Source organism: Pan paniscus, chromosome 6 (assembly GCF_029289425.2).
Source record: "Pan paniscus chromosome 6, NHGRI_mPanPan1-v2.0_pri, whole genome shotgun sequence".
Classification (NCBI taxonomy): domain Eukaryota; kingdom Metazoa; phylum Chordata; class Mammalia; order Primates; family Hominidae; genus Pan; species Pan paniscus.
In genome coordinates, this window is record NC_073255.2 from 117532973 (window position 1) to 117551215 (window position 18243).

At 42.9% G+C, this 18243-nt stretch overlaps 2 protein-coding genes across 4 annotated transcripts in view; one reads left to right on the forward strand and one right to left on the reverse strand.

Moving 5' to 3' along the window:
• The window catches only part of CYP3A5 (cytochrome P450 family 3 subfamily A member 5), a 32652-nt gene extending 27312 nt beyond the window's left edge, over positions 1 to 5340 (reverse strand). The window contains exons 1-2 of one of the 2 annotated variants that reach the window (XM_003815709.5): positions 4709 to 5319; positions 996 to 1089 (exon numbers count right to left, since the gene is read on the reverse strand). In XM_003815709.5, coding sequence (XP_003815757.1) covers positions 996 to 1089; positions 4709 to 4779 — 165 coding nt within the window. In that variant the 5' untranslated portion in view covers positions 4780 to 5319. Of the gene's footprint in view, positions 1 to 995; positions 1090 to 4708 lie in introns of both variants that reach the window. The other variant, XM_008968740.6, reaches the window with a different exon arrangement.
• Positions 1 to 18243, forward strand: part of ZSCAN25 (zinc finger and SCAN domain containing 25) — a 119221-nt gene that overhangs the window by 60827 nt on the left and 40151 nt on the right. Inside the window, exon 8 of one of the 2 annotated variants that reach the window (XM_034964536.3) lies at positions 2087 to 3684. The exons of the other annotated variant lie outside the window; for it this stretch is intronic. Within the exon in view, the coding sequence (XP_034820427.1) occupies positions 2087 to 2106 (20 nt within the window). The 3' untranslated portion in view covers positions 2107 to 3684. Of the gene's footprint in view, positions 1 to 2086; positions 3685 to 18243 lie in introns of those variants that run through there. 2 annotated transcript variants of the gene reach the window in all.

The window sequence follows — 18243 nt, forward strand, 5'->3', positions numbered from 1 at the left end:
GAGTTAGAATCTGAGAAACAAGCTCCAGGTACACAGGATAGGAAATCTGGGCCGGAGAGCAGCTTGCTGCTACTGGCCTTCTGGACATGAGCTTGTGACTTTCCCTCCAGGAGTAAACCTGGCCATGCTTTGGGTGGAGCCTACACACATTTTCCTCTCCTCTCCTCTCTCCTCTCCTTTTCTCTCCTCTCCTGTCCTCCCCACTCCTCTCCCCTCCCCCTCCCCTCCCCCTCCTCTCCCGTCCCCTCCTCTCCCCTCCCCCCTCCCCTCCCCCTCCTCCCCCTCCCCTCCCCCTCCTCCCCCTCCTCCCCCTCCTCCCCCTCCTCCCCCTCCCCTCCCCCTCCTCTCCCCTCCCCTCCTCCCCCCTCCTCCCCCCTCCCCTCCTCCCCTCCTCCCCCTCCCCTCCTCCCCCCTCCCCTCCCCTCTCCTCTCCCCTCCCCTCCTCCCCCCTCCCCTCCTCCCCCCTCCCCTCCCCTCTCCTCTCCCCTCCCCTCCTCCCCCCTCACCTCCTCCCCCCTCCCCTCCCCTCCTCCCCCCTCCCCTCCCCTCTCCTCTCCTTCCTCTCTCTTTCTTTCTCTCTCTCTCTTTCTTTCTTCCTTTCTGTCTTGTTCTGTTGACCAAGCTGGAGTGCAGTGGTGCGATCACAGCTCAATACAGCCTTGACTTCCTGGGTTCATGCAATCCTCCCACCTTAACATTCAGAGTAGCTGGGACTACAGGCACGGGCTACCATATCATGCACAGGTAATTTTTTCTTTCTAGAGACAGGTGTCACTGTGTTGCCCAGGCTGGTCTCAAACTCCTGGGCTCAAGCAATTTGCCAGTCTTGGCCTCACAGAGGCTGAGATTACAGGCATGATCCACTGCACCCAGTCCCACCATTTCTGAAAATGTGAAACCTCAGAACTCCCTCCCAAGGAGGGGCATTTTTACTGATGGAACTAAGCTGATATTTGCAACCATAAGAAGCAAAAGAGGAAGCTCAAGGAACTCACCTGACGATAGGACAAAACATTTCCCAACAAAGGCAGAGGTGTGGGCCCTGGAATTCCCAGTCTCTTAAAAAGTCCATGTGTACGGGTCCCATATCTACGAAGTTAAACAGAAATCAGGTCACAGGGATTGTGACTTTATAGATCAGAGGGCTGGTGAGTTACTCAGGAACTGGAATGGTCAAGAGAGGGAGGTAATATCTACACGATAAATAATAACAGCAACTCCAACATCAGTAATTGCATTCACTCATCAGGTCCTTTCCTGACTCTATTCTGAGACCCGTGAAAAGTCTCAATGATTAGCTGAAAGCAGCTGAAGTCTTCATAGTCCCAAGCCTGGAGTGAATACTTGATAAATGTCCTCAAATGCTCCTGAGAGGTTCAGGCAGGAATTCTTCCAGGACACTTCATTTCCTTATGTCTGTTTAGTAAGTGGACTCTTCGCTGATTTGGGGACTCTCATCCTAGGTAGAAAGGGTAAGATTTTTTTTGTCTTTTGCACTGATGATGAGATTTTGCATCACTGTATGCACTCAATCACAGAGGGTCACTGAGAGCCTATGGTGACACTGCCCTTACAATTTGCTCAGAAATGTTTATGCTTTTTCTTCCCTCTAAGCTCTGACCCTGTTTTAGGATCTAGCCCTTCTTAAACATTCATTCACAGAGAGGCCTTGGAGGAGTCATGGAGTCCTTATTTCTACAGATTGACAACTGTGTTCATGGCTTCTATTGGCCTTATAGAAATGTGGGCAGCTTTCAGGTACACCTCAGTCTCTGTGGTCAGATGATCTGGTTGATTTGAGCTATTGAGGAGGATGGTTGAGCCATATGTCCTTGAATGATTGTGTGCAGAAGAACCAGCAACTAATACTTCTCAGGTAATACTCACCTGAGAAGCACAGTGCCAGGCACACTCATCTTTTTCAAGGTGGTCAACCAGAAAGCAGTCAGTTCACTGCCTCTGTACGTGAAGTATCTCTGAGGAAAAACCCATTAAGCCTGGTGTTCACTATGGCAGGCCTGCCTGGAACTCATCTTTCATGAGTCATGTGCAAACTCCTCCAACTGATGGTTCTGGATCCTTGCAGACCTTCCCCCTCCGGTGTGACTGAGGGATGGAAAACTGGAGGAAGAAGAGAGGCTGAAGGAAGAGGTTGCCAGACACTGATTCAGCTGTGAAGCTGCTAGCCCCACACAGTTGGCTCCAGAGAGGCAAACTACAAAAATGTGGCTGAAAAAGATGATGTGCATAAAAGAATCCACATGCCTCATATGTACTTTCAGCTAAAAGACACAGAGGGACCTTCCAAAGTCCAGGTACTTTCCTGTTGATAGCAAACGGTGCAGTATGGCATATAAGATAAGTAATGATAAAACGTCCCAGAGAGTTGTATTAAGACCTTGTTTACTCCTCTTTAGAGGTTAGCCTTCAAGGCAGTATAGGTTCCAAACATTTTGTAAACATCCAGTGACTTATAAAATGTGATAAAATAAAACTGAGAAATTACATGAAGGGCAGGGTTTGGAGGACTCAGCAGGGGCAGCATGAGCAGGCCCAGTCATACATTTGGTTCCCTGCCCCAGAACAGTTAGTGGAAGTGCGTGCACCACCTGCCAAAGCCAGGGTGGCCTTGGGTATTCCCACTTCAGTTCCCTCCTTTGTTGTCACAGCCATGTCAAATCAATGACACTAATCTCTGCTCCTGAACTTTAAACACATTACCTGACCTCTCAGGTGAGGACAAGCTATTGAGTTAATGTGTCAGCAGCATTGGCCCCCAAGGAAAGATCTTGGTGAGTGTCTAGATTCACATGGTACCATGTCAAGGCAGATGCTGTGCTGGGCGAACTCTTTAGTTTCTTTCCAGCTCCCCTCTGGTAGAGTAATGCAGCCTTTGGGTCCAATGAAGAGACTAACAGAAAAGCCAGTCATCTATTGCATGTAATTGTGTTGGCCTAAGGAGGGCCTGGTCTACACTGCATTTTCTGACTCCTGGGCTGCACCAGCATTGTCTAAGGCTAAGGCATTGTCTGCCTGGCTGCCCGAGTCTGTAGTGACCGGCCCACAACATGGCAGACCACACACAGAGTGACACAGATGGTGCCCCTGTGTCCAGGCTTGAAGCAGATGAGATGCCAACCTGTTTGCCCTTTGAGTGACCTCCACGGTGGGGCCAGGACCCATGAATATCTCTTTGGAGTTCTACCCTGAGAGCTGAGGAATATTTTCTCACTTCATATGGATCCTAGCTGGATGCCTTTGCTATTGTCACTGGCTCACAGTCTTGCTTACTCCCCTGTCCTGAGAGTTTAAGACAATCTGCTAAGCAGGTATATTCGAAAAGGAGTTATTAAAATAAATGGCCGGGCAGGTATATTTGAAAAGACGTGCAGTCTTGTCTTAGAGGTATACATTTGTGCATTAGACTCATATTCCTGACATTCAGGAAAGGTGACATTATTTTACACACATTTATTGTCACAAATACTGAACTAACAGCCCTGTTTTACCATCCAGAAGGAACATGCTGGAAATAGTCTATCTCTAAAAAATTCTGGTTTAAAAATGAATGAATTTAAACCATATCAATTCATTTAAAAATGTTAGACAATGGAAACCATGTTGCCACAACTCACTGAATTCCTAAGCTTTCTGTGAAAGAATTAAAATGAGGTTTATAGTGTCTATTTTCATGTCATTGTGGTTCCCTGCTCTTAATAAAAGTCAAATTGAGGTAGAAGTTAATGGGACAGGTGGAGCCTCCACTACCCACAGTGGAAAGTAACTCTTCTCTCCACCTGCTCTAGGATGCCAGGAATCCCACCAGTGAGAGGGTTTGCCCTCCTGTACTGTAACATAAAGGGGAAAAATATGTAAAATCCAAATTGGCTTTCATGGCTCCTGCCTTTTCAGGCTGCTAGTAGATTCCCATTAGGTGAGAAACAAAGCTCTATATTAATCCTAGCCTCCCAGAGACGGGAGGAAAAAGATTAAAGCAAATAATAAATCCTTGAAACTTCCTCCAGGTCTCCTTTGCTCTAGAGGTTAATCATTGCAAGATAAACGATCCTGTGTATGACAGGGTGGAGGAGTGACTCATAGGAGGGAGGGGACTTTCAGGGGCATGGCACAGGAAAGAGGGAAGAGCCAGGGGACAGCTTCCCATGAAGTCTTGGTGTCCCCTGGTGCGTTATGTAAATGATATCCTGGGTTGGAAGGCGGGGGAGCAGGAACCAGGTCTACAGGGGCAATACATCTACACATCCCTTCCAACAGACACAGAACCCAGAAAGCGAATTAATGAGACAAAAATGCAAGCCACTCCTTCCTGTACCCAGAATCCCCAGAGCCTGGGAAGGGGATGAGGATCACACTGTCCATCGTGATCAGTAGTTTGTAATCTGCCTCTGCCATGTTTTCATTGATTAGTCTTCGTCAGATCTAAGCTAATCAAATCATTCCCACTACCAAATGCTGTCCCTAAACCCTCCTAGTCACCAAAATTAGAAGGTGGATGGGAGAAATGCTTATTTATTCATTCATAGATCTGCATAAGATAATAATAACCTCTATGCGTTTGTAGCGTCCAACACTTCAGCTACTTCTCCTTGAACATCTCTTTTGATCTTCAAAACAGATAAGGGAAAAGGGGCCCGATTAGCACCCCAAGTCCAAGGAAACAAAGAGAGGAGCTTGGACAGTTACTCACAGATAGAGGAGCACCAGGCTGACAGCCAGGAGAAGCCAGGTTTCCACCGCCAAATTTGGGATGAGGTCCATCGCCACTTTCCTTCTTCAACTGTCTTCTGTGAGTCTTCCTTTTAGCTGAGTGCTGCTGTTTGCTGGGCTGTTTGCCTGGAGCTTCCCTGCCCTGCACAGCAGTCTTCAGCCAAGCTGCTGAAAGATTTATGTGCTGGAGAAGGAGGCAGGGCTATAGCTGCAGCCAATAGCAAAGAATCGCACACACCCCTTTGCTGACCTCTTTTGAGTTCATGTTCTATGAGGAATCATGAAAAGCTTAATCAGTGTTATCGGGGAGTCCAAGGGTTCTGGGTTCTTATCAGAAACTCAAGTGGAGCCATTGGCATGAAATCTATTAACCCTCCTCTCACCTGCCCCTGTCTCCATGGCTGCCTTCATTCTAGAATAATTGAAATCCATCCTCACAAGCCACACCTACACATCTTTACCCACGCAATTCCCTCTGCCTGGAGTGTACCTGTGCCCTCTAGATGACTCCTACGTATCCTTCCAAGCCCAGCCAGACAGACTCCTTCTGCTAAAATTTTTCCTTACCAACCTCCTCACACAAATGTAACCATTTCCTCCTCTGGGTGCCTCCTATCCCCCTCACACAGTCCTATTGTCCTCTTTTCTCTCTACCACCATTGTAAGTTTCTGTGCCTGTTTCCCTTAGCAGAGGTGAGCTCCTCAAGGGCACAGTCTGGTATTATTACTTTCATGACCCTGGTTCCTAGCAGGGTACTGTACACATGGTGGGTAATCAGGAATGTTGGTGGAGTTGTCTTGGGTGAGATTGCTGGGCGTCTCATCCCCTCTGACTCTGTGGTGATAGCAATAGACTAATGGTTGCTTGGGACTCAAATGCAGCCACACTGTGTCCCAACTAATAAAATTGGTCTTGTTCTGCAAAGGAAAATAATAGAAATCATGTTCTGCCACTTAATTCCTCATAAGGTAACATAACATGAAGAGACTTACCTGTTGAGAGTTGTACTGAATGTGTCAAGGAAGATACTGTGTATCAGAAGAACATCCAACCAGTTTGTGCCTCTCATCTATTCATTCCTGTATTAAAGCATTCATGATGTATTTTAAAAGCTGTGCTCCCAGTACTTGGGTACAACACTGACTAAGGCCCAGACATTAGCTCAGTTGTTTTGATTTGTAGATCCCACAAGTAAGTGAGAACTTGCAATATCTGTGTTTCTGTGCCTGGCTTATTTCACTTAACATGATGACCTCCAGTTCCATCCATATTATTACAGATAACAGGATCTCATGCTTTTTTCATGGCTGAATTGTGCTCCATTGTGTATAATTGGAGTACTTTCTTTATCCATTCATCTGCTGATGGACACTTAGGTTGCTTCCAAATCTTGGCATTTGTGAATAGTGGCTATTGTGAATATTGGAGTGATGTTATCTCTTCAATATATGATTTCCTTTCTTCCAGGTATATACCCAGCATGGGGATTTCTGGATATTGTGGTAGCTCTATTTAATGTTAATTTTAATGTTTTGAGGAACCTCCAAATTGTTCTCTATAGTGGTTGTACTAATTTACACCAACAGTGTACAAGAATTCCCTTTTCTCCACATTCTTGCTGGCATTTGTTGTTGCCTGTCTTTTGTATAAAAACCATTTTAGCTGGGGTGAGATGATATCTCATTGTGGTTTTGATTTGCATTTCTCTAATGACCAATGATGTTGAGCACCTTATCATATGCCTATGTGGCATTTGTATGTCTTCTTTTGAAAAATGTCTATTCAAATATTTGCCCATTTTTTGATTGGATTATTAGATTTTTCCTTACAGAGTTGTTTGAGCGCTTCATGTATTCTGGCTATTAATCTGTTGTCAGAGTGTGACTTTGAAAATATTTTCTCCCATTCTGTGGTTTGTGTCTTCACTTTGTTGATTGCTTTCTTTGTGGTACAGAAGCTTTTTAACTTGATCTGATCCATTTGTCCATTTTTGCTTTGGTTGCCTGTGCTTGTGGGGTAGTTCTTCAGAAAGTTTTGCCCAGACCAATATCCTGAAGAGTTTCCACAATGTTTTCTTGTAGCAGTTTCATCGTTTGAGGTCTCAGATTTCAGTTTTTTTTTTTTTTTCTGACAGAGTCTCACTCTCTTGCCCAGGCTGGGGTGCATTGTCATGATCTCAGCTCACTGCCACCTCCGCCTCCTGGGTCCAAGTGATTCTGCCACCTCAGCCTTCTGTGTAGCTGGGACTACAGGCACGCACCAGCATGTCCAGCTAACTCTTGTATTTTTTGGTAGACATGTGGTTTCACCATGTTGGCCAGGCTGTCTTGAACTCCTGACCTCAAGTGATACACCCGCCTCGGCCTCTCAAAATGCTGGGATTACAGGCATGAGCCACGGCACTCAGCCAGGTTTCAGTCTTTCATCCACCTTGATTTGATTTTTGTGTCTGGTGAGATACAGGGTTCTAGTTTCATTATTCTGCATGTTAAAATCCAGCTTTCCCAGCACCAGAAGAGACTGTCTTTTCCCCCAGTGTATGTTCTTGACAACATTGTCGAAAATGAGTTCACTGTAGGTGTGTGGAATTGTTTCTGGGTTCTCTATTCTATTTCATTGGTCTGTGTCTGTTTTTATACAAGTACCATACTGTTTTGGTTATTATACCTCTGTAGTATAATTTGAAGTCAGGTAATATGATTCCTCCAGTTTTGTTCTTTTTGCTGAAGGTAGCTTTCGCTATTCTGGATCTTTTGTGGTTCCATACAAATTTTAGGGTTTTTTTTTTTCTATTTCTTTGAAGAATGCCATTGGTATTTTGAGAGACTGCATTGAATCTGTGCATTGCTTTGGGCAGTATGGACATTTTTAACAATATTAATGCTTACAATATATAAACATGGAATATCCTTCTTTTTTGTGTCTTCTTCAATTTCCTTCATCAGTGTTTTACAATATTAATTGTAGACATCTTTCTCTTGAGTTAATTCCTAGGTATTTAGTTTTATTTGGGGTTATTGTAAATGTGATTACATTTTTTATTTTTGCCAGATTGTTCACTGTTGGCATGCAGAAATGCTGCTGGTTTTTGTATGTTGATTTTGTATCCAGCAACATTACTGAATTTGTTTATCAGATCTAATAGTTCTTTAGTGGAGTCTTTAAGTGTTTCCATATATCATTTGGAAATCATTTGGAAATATCATTTGGAAATCATTTTCAAATATCATTTCCAAACATTACTTGGAAATCATTTGAACATCTTCTTGCTTCCTGGCACAAAATGTATCCTAGGCTTATCTTGAACATTCTTAATCCTGGCCCTGGAATCAGCCATTTCTCTAAAAAGCTCTGGTTCCTTTCAGTGGAAAATGGTATTAATAAGCCAAGATCTGGGCACTAAGTGTGCTCATTGCTATTGAAATGCCATTGTTACCTAGCCCTATCAGTGGAGAGAAGTAGGGAGTATATGTTTTTTTGTACACACACACAAACACATACATACATTTATGTCTATCTAATTATCTTGTCCTCTTGTTATCTTTTTATCACCTATCTAACCATTTATCTATCTAGAAGGGTATGAATATACATGGATACATCCATTTTAATCTAATTTCATAGGATTCCTGCTAGTTTTCTCCCTTTCTGAATCCATGACTCTTTTCTGCAAAAGTGACACACCTGGCTTCCAGTATACTTTATTTACTTATTTGATCAATCCCCTTTATGCAGTGAAACCTCACCCATCCCTTCCCACTCATGGATGCCCTCCTCACCTCATGCCCTAAATATGTTCTCCATGCCCTGTTTAGGCTCTGGCTGCTTTTTCAGGCCAACCCTCTGTGTCGACATTTTCTCTGCTTGCTTGGACTCCCACACACAGGCCGGGCTGTTTCTCCACGTGAACACCTACTTGGTCCTCACCCTACTAGGTCTCTGACTTGGAACCATCATGACACTCTCTTTTCTACCTTAATGTGTGGCCACCATCTGGCTGCCACCCACCTAATGACTTTAGGATAAGTTACTCAGGAAGGGAAAGTAAAGAAAGAAGTGGGAACAGACAAGGAATGAGTGTGTTTAGCCTGTTGCCCAATCAATTGACCAATTGACTGTTTCTTATTAAGTGTTCATTGCAGTAAGACAGTTGGGAGTTGAGAATGGAATGCAAGAGGTGTAAGAAAACATGTTTCCCATCTCCCAGAGATATCAGGGGAGATGGTTTGAAAACATTAAATCAAAACTAATAATATAATAAGGGATTCAGTTGTATGTTATAAAATGTATGTGCTTCAAAAAGGCATAATTTTTTTTTTTTTTTGAGATGGAATCTCACTCTGTCACCCAGGCTGGAGTGTAATGGCGCGATCTCGGCTCACTGCAACCTCTGCCTCCAGGTTCAAGTGATTCTCCTGCCTCAGCCTCCTGGGTAGCTGAGATTATAGGTGCATACCACCACACCTAGCTAATTTTTGTATTTTTAGTAGAGATGGGGTTTCACCATGTTGGTCAGGCTGGTCTCGAACTCCTGACCTCAGGTGATCCACCTGCCTCGGCCTCCCAAAGTGCTGGGATTACAGGCATGAGCCACTGTGCTTGGTCAAAAAAGGCATAATTAAACTATGAATGTTCTTTCTAAGCAATGGGCAAAGTCACAGTGGATTAATTCTCACCTATGTTAATAATCACATTGGAGTTCTGACAAATGCCCCACACCAACAATGGTTACAATGATCACAAATATTTACTTGTTGGTTCTCATTCATTCAGTTCTATAGATTTCTCCTTAATGTTCAGGAAAGTATCCGATGATACTTTTGTAAGAGGTTTTTATTGATTTGCTTAATATAAAACTTATTATAGAATACTCCAGATAAAACAGATGATATAAATGTCACTGTTAGAGCCATCAAAATAATTCTTATTTTCATTAATAATTTTGGATGAAATTATTGAGAAATTTTGATTCTCTTATCAGAGCTCAGGAGGAGTTAATGGTGCTAACTAGGGGTGGCTGAGATTGTCCTGTGAAAAACAAAGAAGCCAAATCTACTTCCCAAGCACTGATTTGGTCACTTCCTTTATATTCCCAAGTATAACACTCTACACAGACAGGGAGAGAGCTCAGTGCATGTACAGAATCCCTGGTTATTTATGCAGTACAGTGGATGAAGCCCATCTTCATTTCAGGGTACTATTCACAAAGTAATTTGAGGTCTCTGGTGTTCTGGGTCACAGCTTTTTTGAAGAGCAAAGCAGAAGTCCTTAGGGAAATTCAGGTTCCACTTACGGTCCCATCCCTTGACTCAACCTTTAGAACAATGGGTTTTTCTGGTTGAAGAAGTCCTCCTAAGCGTAATTTCAGCGGGATCTGCAACAGTTAAACAAGCATATTGAGAAGCATTAAATAAAGCAAAATTAGAAACTGTAGCATCAAAGTAAACAAAAAATGTATTGCTGACTATGCACATAGTTTGTGACCATTACAAACTATGTGGAAATTCAGGGAGGTAAAGCAAGACAAAGATGTTCCAAGGAAAATATGAGGAGGATTTCATATCAGTTTTGAAATAATTCTCCTTTGCTAAAAGATCAATAACAAGGGTGACACCACACCAAGGTTGGACAGGCAGTCGCTGGGCAGGTGCCCTTGCAGAAATATTTTTGTGTAAGGTTGGGATTGCCTTTGTGCAAACTTATGGTTTCGCAAAGCGTTTGTGACAGTTGTGTTATCAGGCACACGAGCATGGGAATCCCCTCTTCGCAGCCTGCTTTGTCACGATTTTTAAACACACACACTGACACACACACACACACACAAATACACACGTGACATCATTTGGTTCTGACAACGTCCACATTTGCTATTGTAAAACTTTTCAAGGCTTGTCCTACCAAGGATCCCATAAGTCACCCAGTGTCGAGGTCTTCAGTGAAACTAGGCTGGGAGCCTTGTGGTTACCACTTTTCTCCAGACTTTGGTGGCCCAGGGACTCCCAGCATCATGTTCTTTCCAGTGTCTTCCCTTGTTCTTTTTTTCTTCCTTAGGTGACCTTTTATCACATGCATTGTCTCAGACCCTCTAATATGTGCTCATAAATGCATGGCATTATCTCCTTCCCACATCAATACACTTTCAATTAAAAGCCAAAACTCGGGGGGTGGAGCCAAGATGGCCGAATAGGAACAGCTCCGGTCTACAGCTCCCAGCGTGAGTGACACAGAAGACGGGTGATTTCTGCATTTTCATCTGAGGTACCGGGTTCATCTCACTGGGGAGTGCCAGACAGTGGGTGCAGGACAGTGGGTGCAGCGTGCTGTGCACAAGCCGAAGCAGGGCGAGGCATTGCCTCACTTGAGAAGCGCAAGGGGTCAAGGAGTTCCCTTTCCTAGTCAAAGAAAGGGGTGACAGACAGCACCTGGAAAATCAGGTCACTCCCACCCTAATACTGTGCTTTTCCAACGGGCTTAAAAAACGGCACACCAGGAGATTATATCCCGCACATGGCTCGGAGGGTCCTATGCCCACGGAGTCTCACTAATTGCTAGCACAGCAGTCTGAGATCAAACTGCAAGGTGGCAGTGAGGCTGGGGGAGGGGTGCCTGCCATTGCCCAGACTTGATAAGGTAAACAAAGCAGCTGGGAAGCTCAAACTGGGTGGAGCCCACCACGGCTCAAGGAGGCCTGCCTGCCTCTTTAGGCTCCACCTCTGGGGGCAGGGCACAGATGAACAAAAAGACAGCAGTAACCTCTGCAGACTTAAATGTCCCTGTCTGACAGCTTTGAAGAGAGTAGTCGTTCTCCCAGCACGCAGCTGGAGATCTGAGAACGGGCAGGCTGCCTCCTCAAGTGGGTCCCTGTCCCCCGAGCAGCCTAACTGGGAGGCACCCCCCCAGTAGGGGCAGACTGACACCTCACACGGCCGGGTACTCCTCTGAGACAAAACTTCCAGAGGAACGATCAGGCAGCAGCATTTGCGGGTCACCAATATCTGCTGTTCTACAGCCACTGCTGTTCTGCAGGCACCACTGCTGATACCCAGGCAAACAGGGTCTGGAGTGGACCTCTAGCAAACTCCAACAGACCTGCAGCTGAGGGTCCTGTCAGAAGGAAAACTAACAAACAGAACGGACATCCACACCAAAAACCCATCTGTACATCACCATCATCAAAGACCAAAAGTAGATAAAACCACAAAGATGGGGAAAAAACAGAGCAGAAAAACTGGAAACTCTAAAAATCAGAGTGCCTCTCCTCCTCCAAAGGAATGCAGCTCCTCACCAGCAATGGAACAAAGCTGGATGGAGAATGACTTTGGTGAGTTGAGAGAAGAAGGCTTCAGACGATCAAACTACTCCAAGCTACAGGAGGAACTTCAAACCAATGGCAAAGAAGTTAAAAAGTTGAAAAAAAATTAGATGAATGGATAACTAGAATAACCAATGCAGAGAAGTCCTTAAAGGAGCTGATGGAGCTGAAGGCCAAGGATTGAGAACTACGTGAAGAATGCAGAAGCCTCAGGAGCCGATGCGATCAACTGGAAGAAAGGGTATCAGTGATGGAAGATCAAATGAATGAAATGAAGCGAGAAGGGAAGTTTAGAGAAAAAGAATAAAAAGAAATGAACAAAGCCTCCAAGAAATATGGGACTATGTGAAAAGACCAAATCTACGTCTCATTGGTGTACCTGAATGTTATGGGGAGAATGGAACCAAGTTGGAAAACACTCTGCAGGATATTATCCAGGAGAACTTCCCCAATCTAGCAAGGCAGGCCAACATTCAGATTCAGGAAATACAGAGAATGTCAAAAAGATACTCCTCGAGAAGAGCAACTCCAGGACTCATAATTGTCAGATTCACCAAAGTTGAAATGAAGGAAAAAATGTTAAGGGCAGCCAGAGAGAAAGGTCGGGTTACCCACAAAGGGAAGCCCATCAGACTAACAGCTGATCTCTTGGCAGAAACTCTACAAGGCAGAAGAGAGTGGGGACCAATATTCAACATTCTTAAGGAAAAGAATTCTCAACCCAGAATCTCATATCCAGACAAACTAAGCTTCATAAGTGAAGGAGAAATAAAATACTTTACAGACAAGCAAATGCTGAGAGATTTTGTCACCACCAGGCCTGCCCTAAAAGAGCTCCTGAAGGAAGCACTAAACATGGAAAGGAACAACTGGTACCAGCCACTGCAAAAACATGCCAAAAGGTAAAGACCATCAAGGCTAGGAAAAAACTGCATCAACTAACGAGCAAAATAACCAGCTAACATCATAATGACAGGATCAAATTCACACATAACAATGTTAACCTTAAATGTAAATGGGCTAAATGCTCCAATTAAAAGACACAGATGGGCAAATTAGATAAAAAGTCAAGACCCTTCAGTGTGCTGTATTCAGGAAACCCATCTCACATGCAGAGACACACATAGGCTCAAAATAAAGGGATGGAGGAAGATCTACCAAGCAAATGGACAACAATAAAAGGCAGGGGTTGGAATCCTAGTCTCTGATAAAACAGACTTTAAACCAACAAAGATCAAAAGAGACAAAGAAGGCCATTACATAATGGTAAAGGGATCAGTTCAACAAGAAGAGCTAACTATCCTAAATATATATGCACCCAATACAGGAGCACCCAGATTCATAAAGCAAGGCCTTAGTGACTTACAAAGAGACTTTGACTCCCACACAATAATAATGGGAGAGTTTAACACCCCATTGTCAACATTAGACAGATCAACGAGACCAAAAGTTAACAAGGATACCCAGGAATTGAACTCAGCTCTGCACCAAGAGGACCTAATAGCCATCTACAGAACTCTCCACCCCAAATCAACAGAATATACGTTTTTTTCAGCACCACACCTATTCCAAAATTGACCACATAGTTGGAAGTAAAGCACTCCTCAGCAAATGTAAAAGAACAGACATTATAACAAACTGTCTGTCAGACCACAGTGCAATCAAACTAGAACTCAGGATTAAGAAGCTCACTCAAAACTGCTCAACTACATGGTAACTGAACAACCTGCTCTGGAATGACCACTGGGTACATAACAAAATGAAGGCAGAAATAAAGATGTTCTTTGAAACCAACAAGAACAAAGACACAACATACCAGAATCTCTGGGACACATTCAAAGCAGTGTGTAGAGGGAAATTTATAGCACTAAATGCCCACAAGAGAAAGCAGGAAAGATCCAAAATTGACACTCTAACATCACAATTAAAAGAACTAGAAAAGCAAGAGCAAACACATTCAGAAGCTAGCAGAAGGCAAGAAATAACTAAAATCAGAGCAGAACTGAAGGAAATAGGGACACAAAAACCCTTCAAAAAATTAATGAATCCAGGAGCTGGTTTTTTGAAAAGATCAACAAAATTGATAGAACGCTAGCAAGACTAATAAAGAAGAAAAGAGAGAAGAATCAAATAGATGCAATAAAAAATGATAAAGGGGCTATCACCACCCATCCCACAGAAATACAAACTACCATCAGAGAATACTACAAACACCTATATGCAAATAAACTAGAAAATCTAGAAGAAATGGATAAATTACTCGACACATACACCCTCCCAAGACTAAACCAGGAAGAAGTTGAATCTCTGAATAGACCAATAACAGGCTCTGAAATTGTGGCAATAATCTATAGCTTACCAACCAAAAAAGTACAGGACCCATCGTCTCAGCCCAAAATCTTCTTAAGCTGATAAGCAACTTCAGCAAAGTCTCAGGATACAAAATCAATGTACAAAAATCACAAGCATTCTTATACACCAATAACAGACAGCCAAATCATGAGTGAACTCCCATTCACAACTGCTTCAAAGAGAATAAAATACCTAGGAATCCACCTTACTAGGGATGTGAAGGACCTCTTCAAGAAGAATTACAAACCACTGCTCAATGAAATAAAAGAGGATACAAACAAATGGAAGAACATTCCATGCTCATGGGTAGGAAGAATCAATATCGTGAAAATGGCCATACTGCCCAAGGTAATTTATAGATTCAATGCCATCCCCATAAAGCTACCAATGACTTTCTTCACAGAATTGGAAAAAACTACTTTAAAGTTCATATGGAACCAGAAAAGAGCCTGCATTGCCAAGTCAATCCTAAGCCAAAAGAACAAAGCCGGAGGCATCATGCTACCTGACTTCAAACTATACTACAAGGCTACAGTAACCAAAACAGCATGGTACTGGTACCAAAACAGAGATATTGGTCAATGGAACAGAACAGAGCCCTGAGAAAGAATGCCACATATCTACAACCATCTGATCTTTGACAAACCTGACAAAAGCAATGGGGAAAGGATTCCCTATTTAATAAATGGTGCTGGGAAAACTGGCTAGCCATATGTAGAAAGCTGAAACTGGATCCCTTCCTTACAACTTATACAAAAATTAATTCAAGGTGGATTAAAGACTTACATGTTAGACCTAAAACCATAAAAACCTTAGAAGAAAACCTAGGCAATACCATTCAGTACATAGGCATGGGCAAGGACTTCATGTCTAAAACACCAAAAGCAATGGCAACAAAAGCCAAAATTGACAAATGGGATCTAATGAAACTAAAGAGCTTCTGCACAGCAAAAGAAACTACCATCAGAGTGAACAGGCAACCTACAGAATGGGAGAAAATTTTTGCAACCTACTCATCTGACAAAGGGCTAATATCCAGAATCTACAATGATCTCAAACAAATTTACAAGAAAAAAACAAACAACCCTATCAACAAGTGGGTGAAGGATATGAACAGACACTTCTCAAAAGAAGACATTTATGCAGCCAACAGACACATGAAAAAATGCTCATCATCACTGGCCATCAGAGAAATGCAAATCAAAACCACAATGAGATACCATCTCACACCAGTTAGAATGGTGATCATTAAAAAGTCAGGAAACAACAGGTGCTGGAGAGGATGTGGAGAAATAGGAACACTTACACTGTTGGTGGGACTGTAAACTAGTTCAACCATTGTGGAAGTCAGTGTGGCGATTCCTCAGGGATCTAGAACTAGGAATACCATTTGACCCAGCCATCACATTACTGGGTATGTACCCAAAGGATTATAAATCATGCTGCTATAAAGACACATGCACACTTATGTTTATTGCGGCACTATTCACAATAGCAAAGACTTGGAACCAACCCAAATGTCCAACAACGATAGACTGGATTAAGAAAATGTGGCACATATACACCGTGGAATACTATGCAGCCATAAAAAATGAAGAGTTCATGTCCTTTGTAGGGACATGGATGAAGCTGGAAACCATCATTCTCAGCAAACTATCGCAAGGACAAAAAACCAAACACCGCATGTTCTCACTCATAGGTTGGAATTGAACAATGAGAACACATGGACACAGGAAGGGGAACATCACACTCCGGGGACTGTTGTAGGGTAGGGGTAGGGGGTAGGGATAGCATTAGGAGATATACCTAATGCTAAATGATGAGTTAATGGGTGTGGCACACCAACATGGCACATGTATACATATGTAACAAACCTGCACATTGTGCACATGTACCCTAAAACTTAAAGTATAATAATAATAAAATAAAATAAAATAAACCTTCTGTCTCATTGATCTGTCTAATATTGACAATGGGGTGTTAAAGCCTCCCATTATTATTGTGTGGGAGTCTAAGTCTCTTTATAGGTCTCTAAGGACTGCTTTATGAATCTGGGTGCTCCTGTATTGGGTGCATATATATTTAGGATAGTTAGCTCTTCTTGTTGAATTGATCCCTTTATCATTATGTAGTGGCCTTCTTTGTCTTTTTTAATCTTTGTTGGTTTAAAGTCTATTTTATCAGAGAATAGGATTGCAACCCCTGCTTTTTTTTACTTTCCATTTGCTTAGTAGATCTTCCTCCATCCTCTTATTTTGAGCCCATGTGTGTCTTTGCTTGTGAGGTGGGTCTCCTGAACACAGCACACCAATGGGTCTTCACTCTTTATCCAGTTCATCAGTCTGGGTCTTTTAATTGGGACATTTAGCCCATTTACATTTAAGGTTAATATTGATATGTGTGAATTTGATCCTGCAATTATGATGTTAGCTGGTTATTTTGCCCATTAATTGATGCAGTTTCTTCATAGCATTGATGGTCTTTACCATTTGGCATGTTTTTGCAGTGGCTGGTACCAGTTGTTTCTTTCCATGTTTAGTGCTTCCTTCAGGAGCTCTTGTAAGGCAGGCCTGGTGGTGACAAAATCTCTCAGCATTTGCTTGTCTGTAAAGTATTTTATTTCTCCTTCACTTATGAAGCTTAGTTTGGCTGGATAAGAAATTTTAGGTTGAAAATTCTTTTCCCTAATTATGTTGAATATTGACCCCCAATCTCTTCTGTTTTGTAGGGTTTCTGCTGAGAGATCTGCTGTTAGTTTGGTGGACTTCCCTTTGTGGGGAAGCCGACCTTTCTCTCTGGCTGCCCTTAACATTTTTTCCTTCATTTCAACCTTGGTGAATCTGATAATTATGTGTCTTGGGGTTGCTCTTTTTGAGGAGTATCTTTGTGGTGTTCTCTGTATTTCCTGAATTTGAATGTTGGCCTGCTTTGCTAGTTTGGGGAAGTTCTCTTGGATAATATCCTGAAGAGTGTTTTCTGACTTGGTTCCATTCTCCCCATCCCTTTCTGATACACCTGTCAAATGTAGATTTGGTCTTTTCACATAGTCCCATATTTCTTGGAGGCTTTGTTCGTTTCTTTTCACTTTTTTTTCTCTAATCTTGTCTTCTTGCTTTATTTCATTAGTTTGATCTTTTATCACTGATATCCTTTCTTACACTTGATCGAATCGGCTATTGAAGCTTGTGCATGCATCACGAAGTTCTCGTACCATGGTTTTGAGCTCCGTCAGGTCATTTAAGGTCTTCTTGACACTGTTTATTTTAGTTAGCCATTCATGTAACCTTTTTCCAAGGTTGTTAGCTATCTTGTGATGGGTTAGAACATGCTCCTTTAGCTCGGATAAGTTTGCTAATACCGACCTTCTGAAGCCTACTTCTGTCAACTCATCAAACTCATTCTCTGTCCAGTTTTGTTCCCTTGCTGGTGAGGAGCTGTGATCTTTCGGAGGAGAAGAGATGCTCTGTTTTTTGGAATTTTCAGCTGTTTTGCTCTGGTTTCTTCCCATCTTTATGGTTTTATCTATCTTTGGTCTCTGATGTTGGTGACCTACAAATGGGGTTTTGGTGTGGATGTCCTTTTTGTTGATGTTGATGCTATTTCTGTCTGTTAGTTTTTCTTCTAACAGTCAGACCCCTCAGCTGCAGGTCTTTTGGAGTTTGCTGGAGGTCCTCTCCAGACCCTGTTTGCCTGGGTATTACCTGCAGAGGCTGCAGAACAGCAAATATTTCTGCCTCATCCTTCCTCTGGAAGCTTCATCCCCGAGGGGCACCCGCATGTTTGAAGTGTCTGTCGGCCTCTACTGGAAAGTGGTTCCCAGTCAGGCTACAGGAGGGTCAGGAACACATTT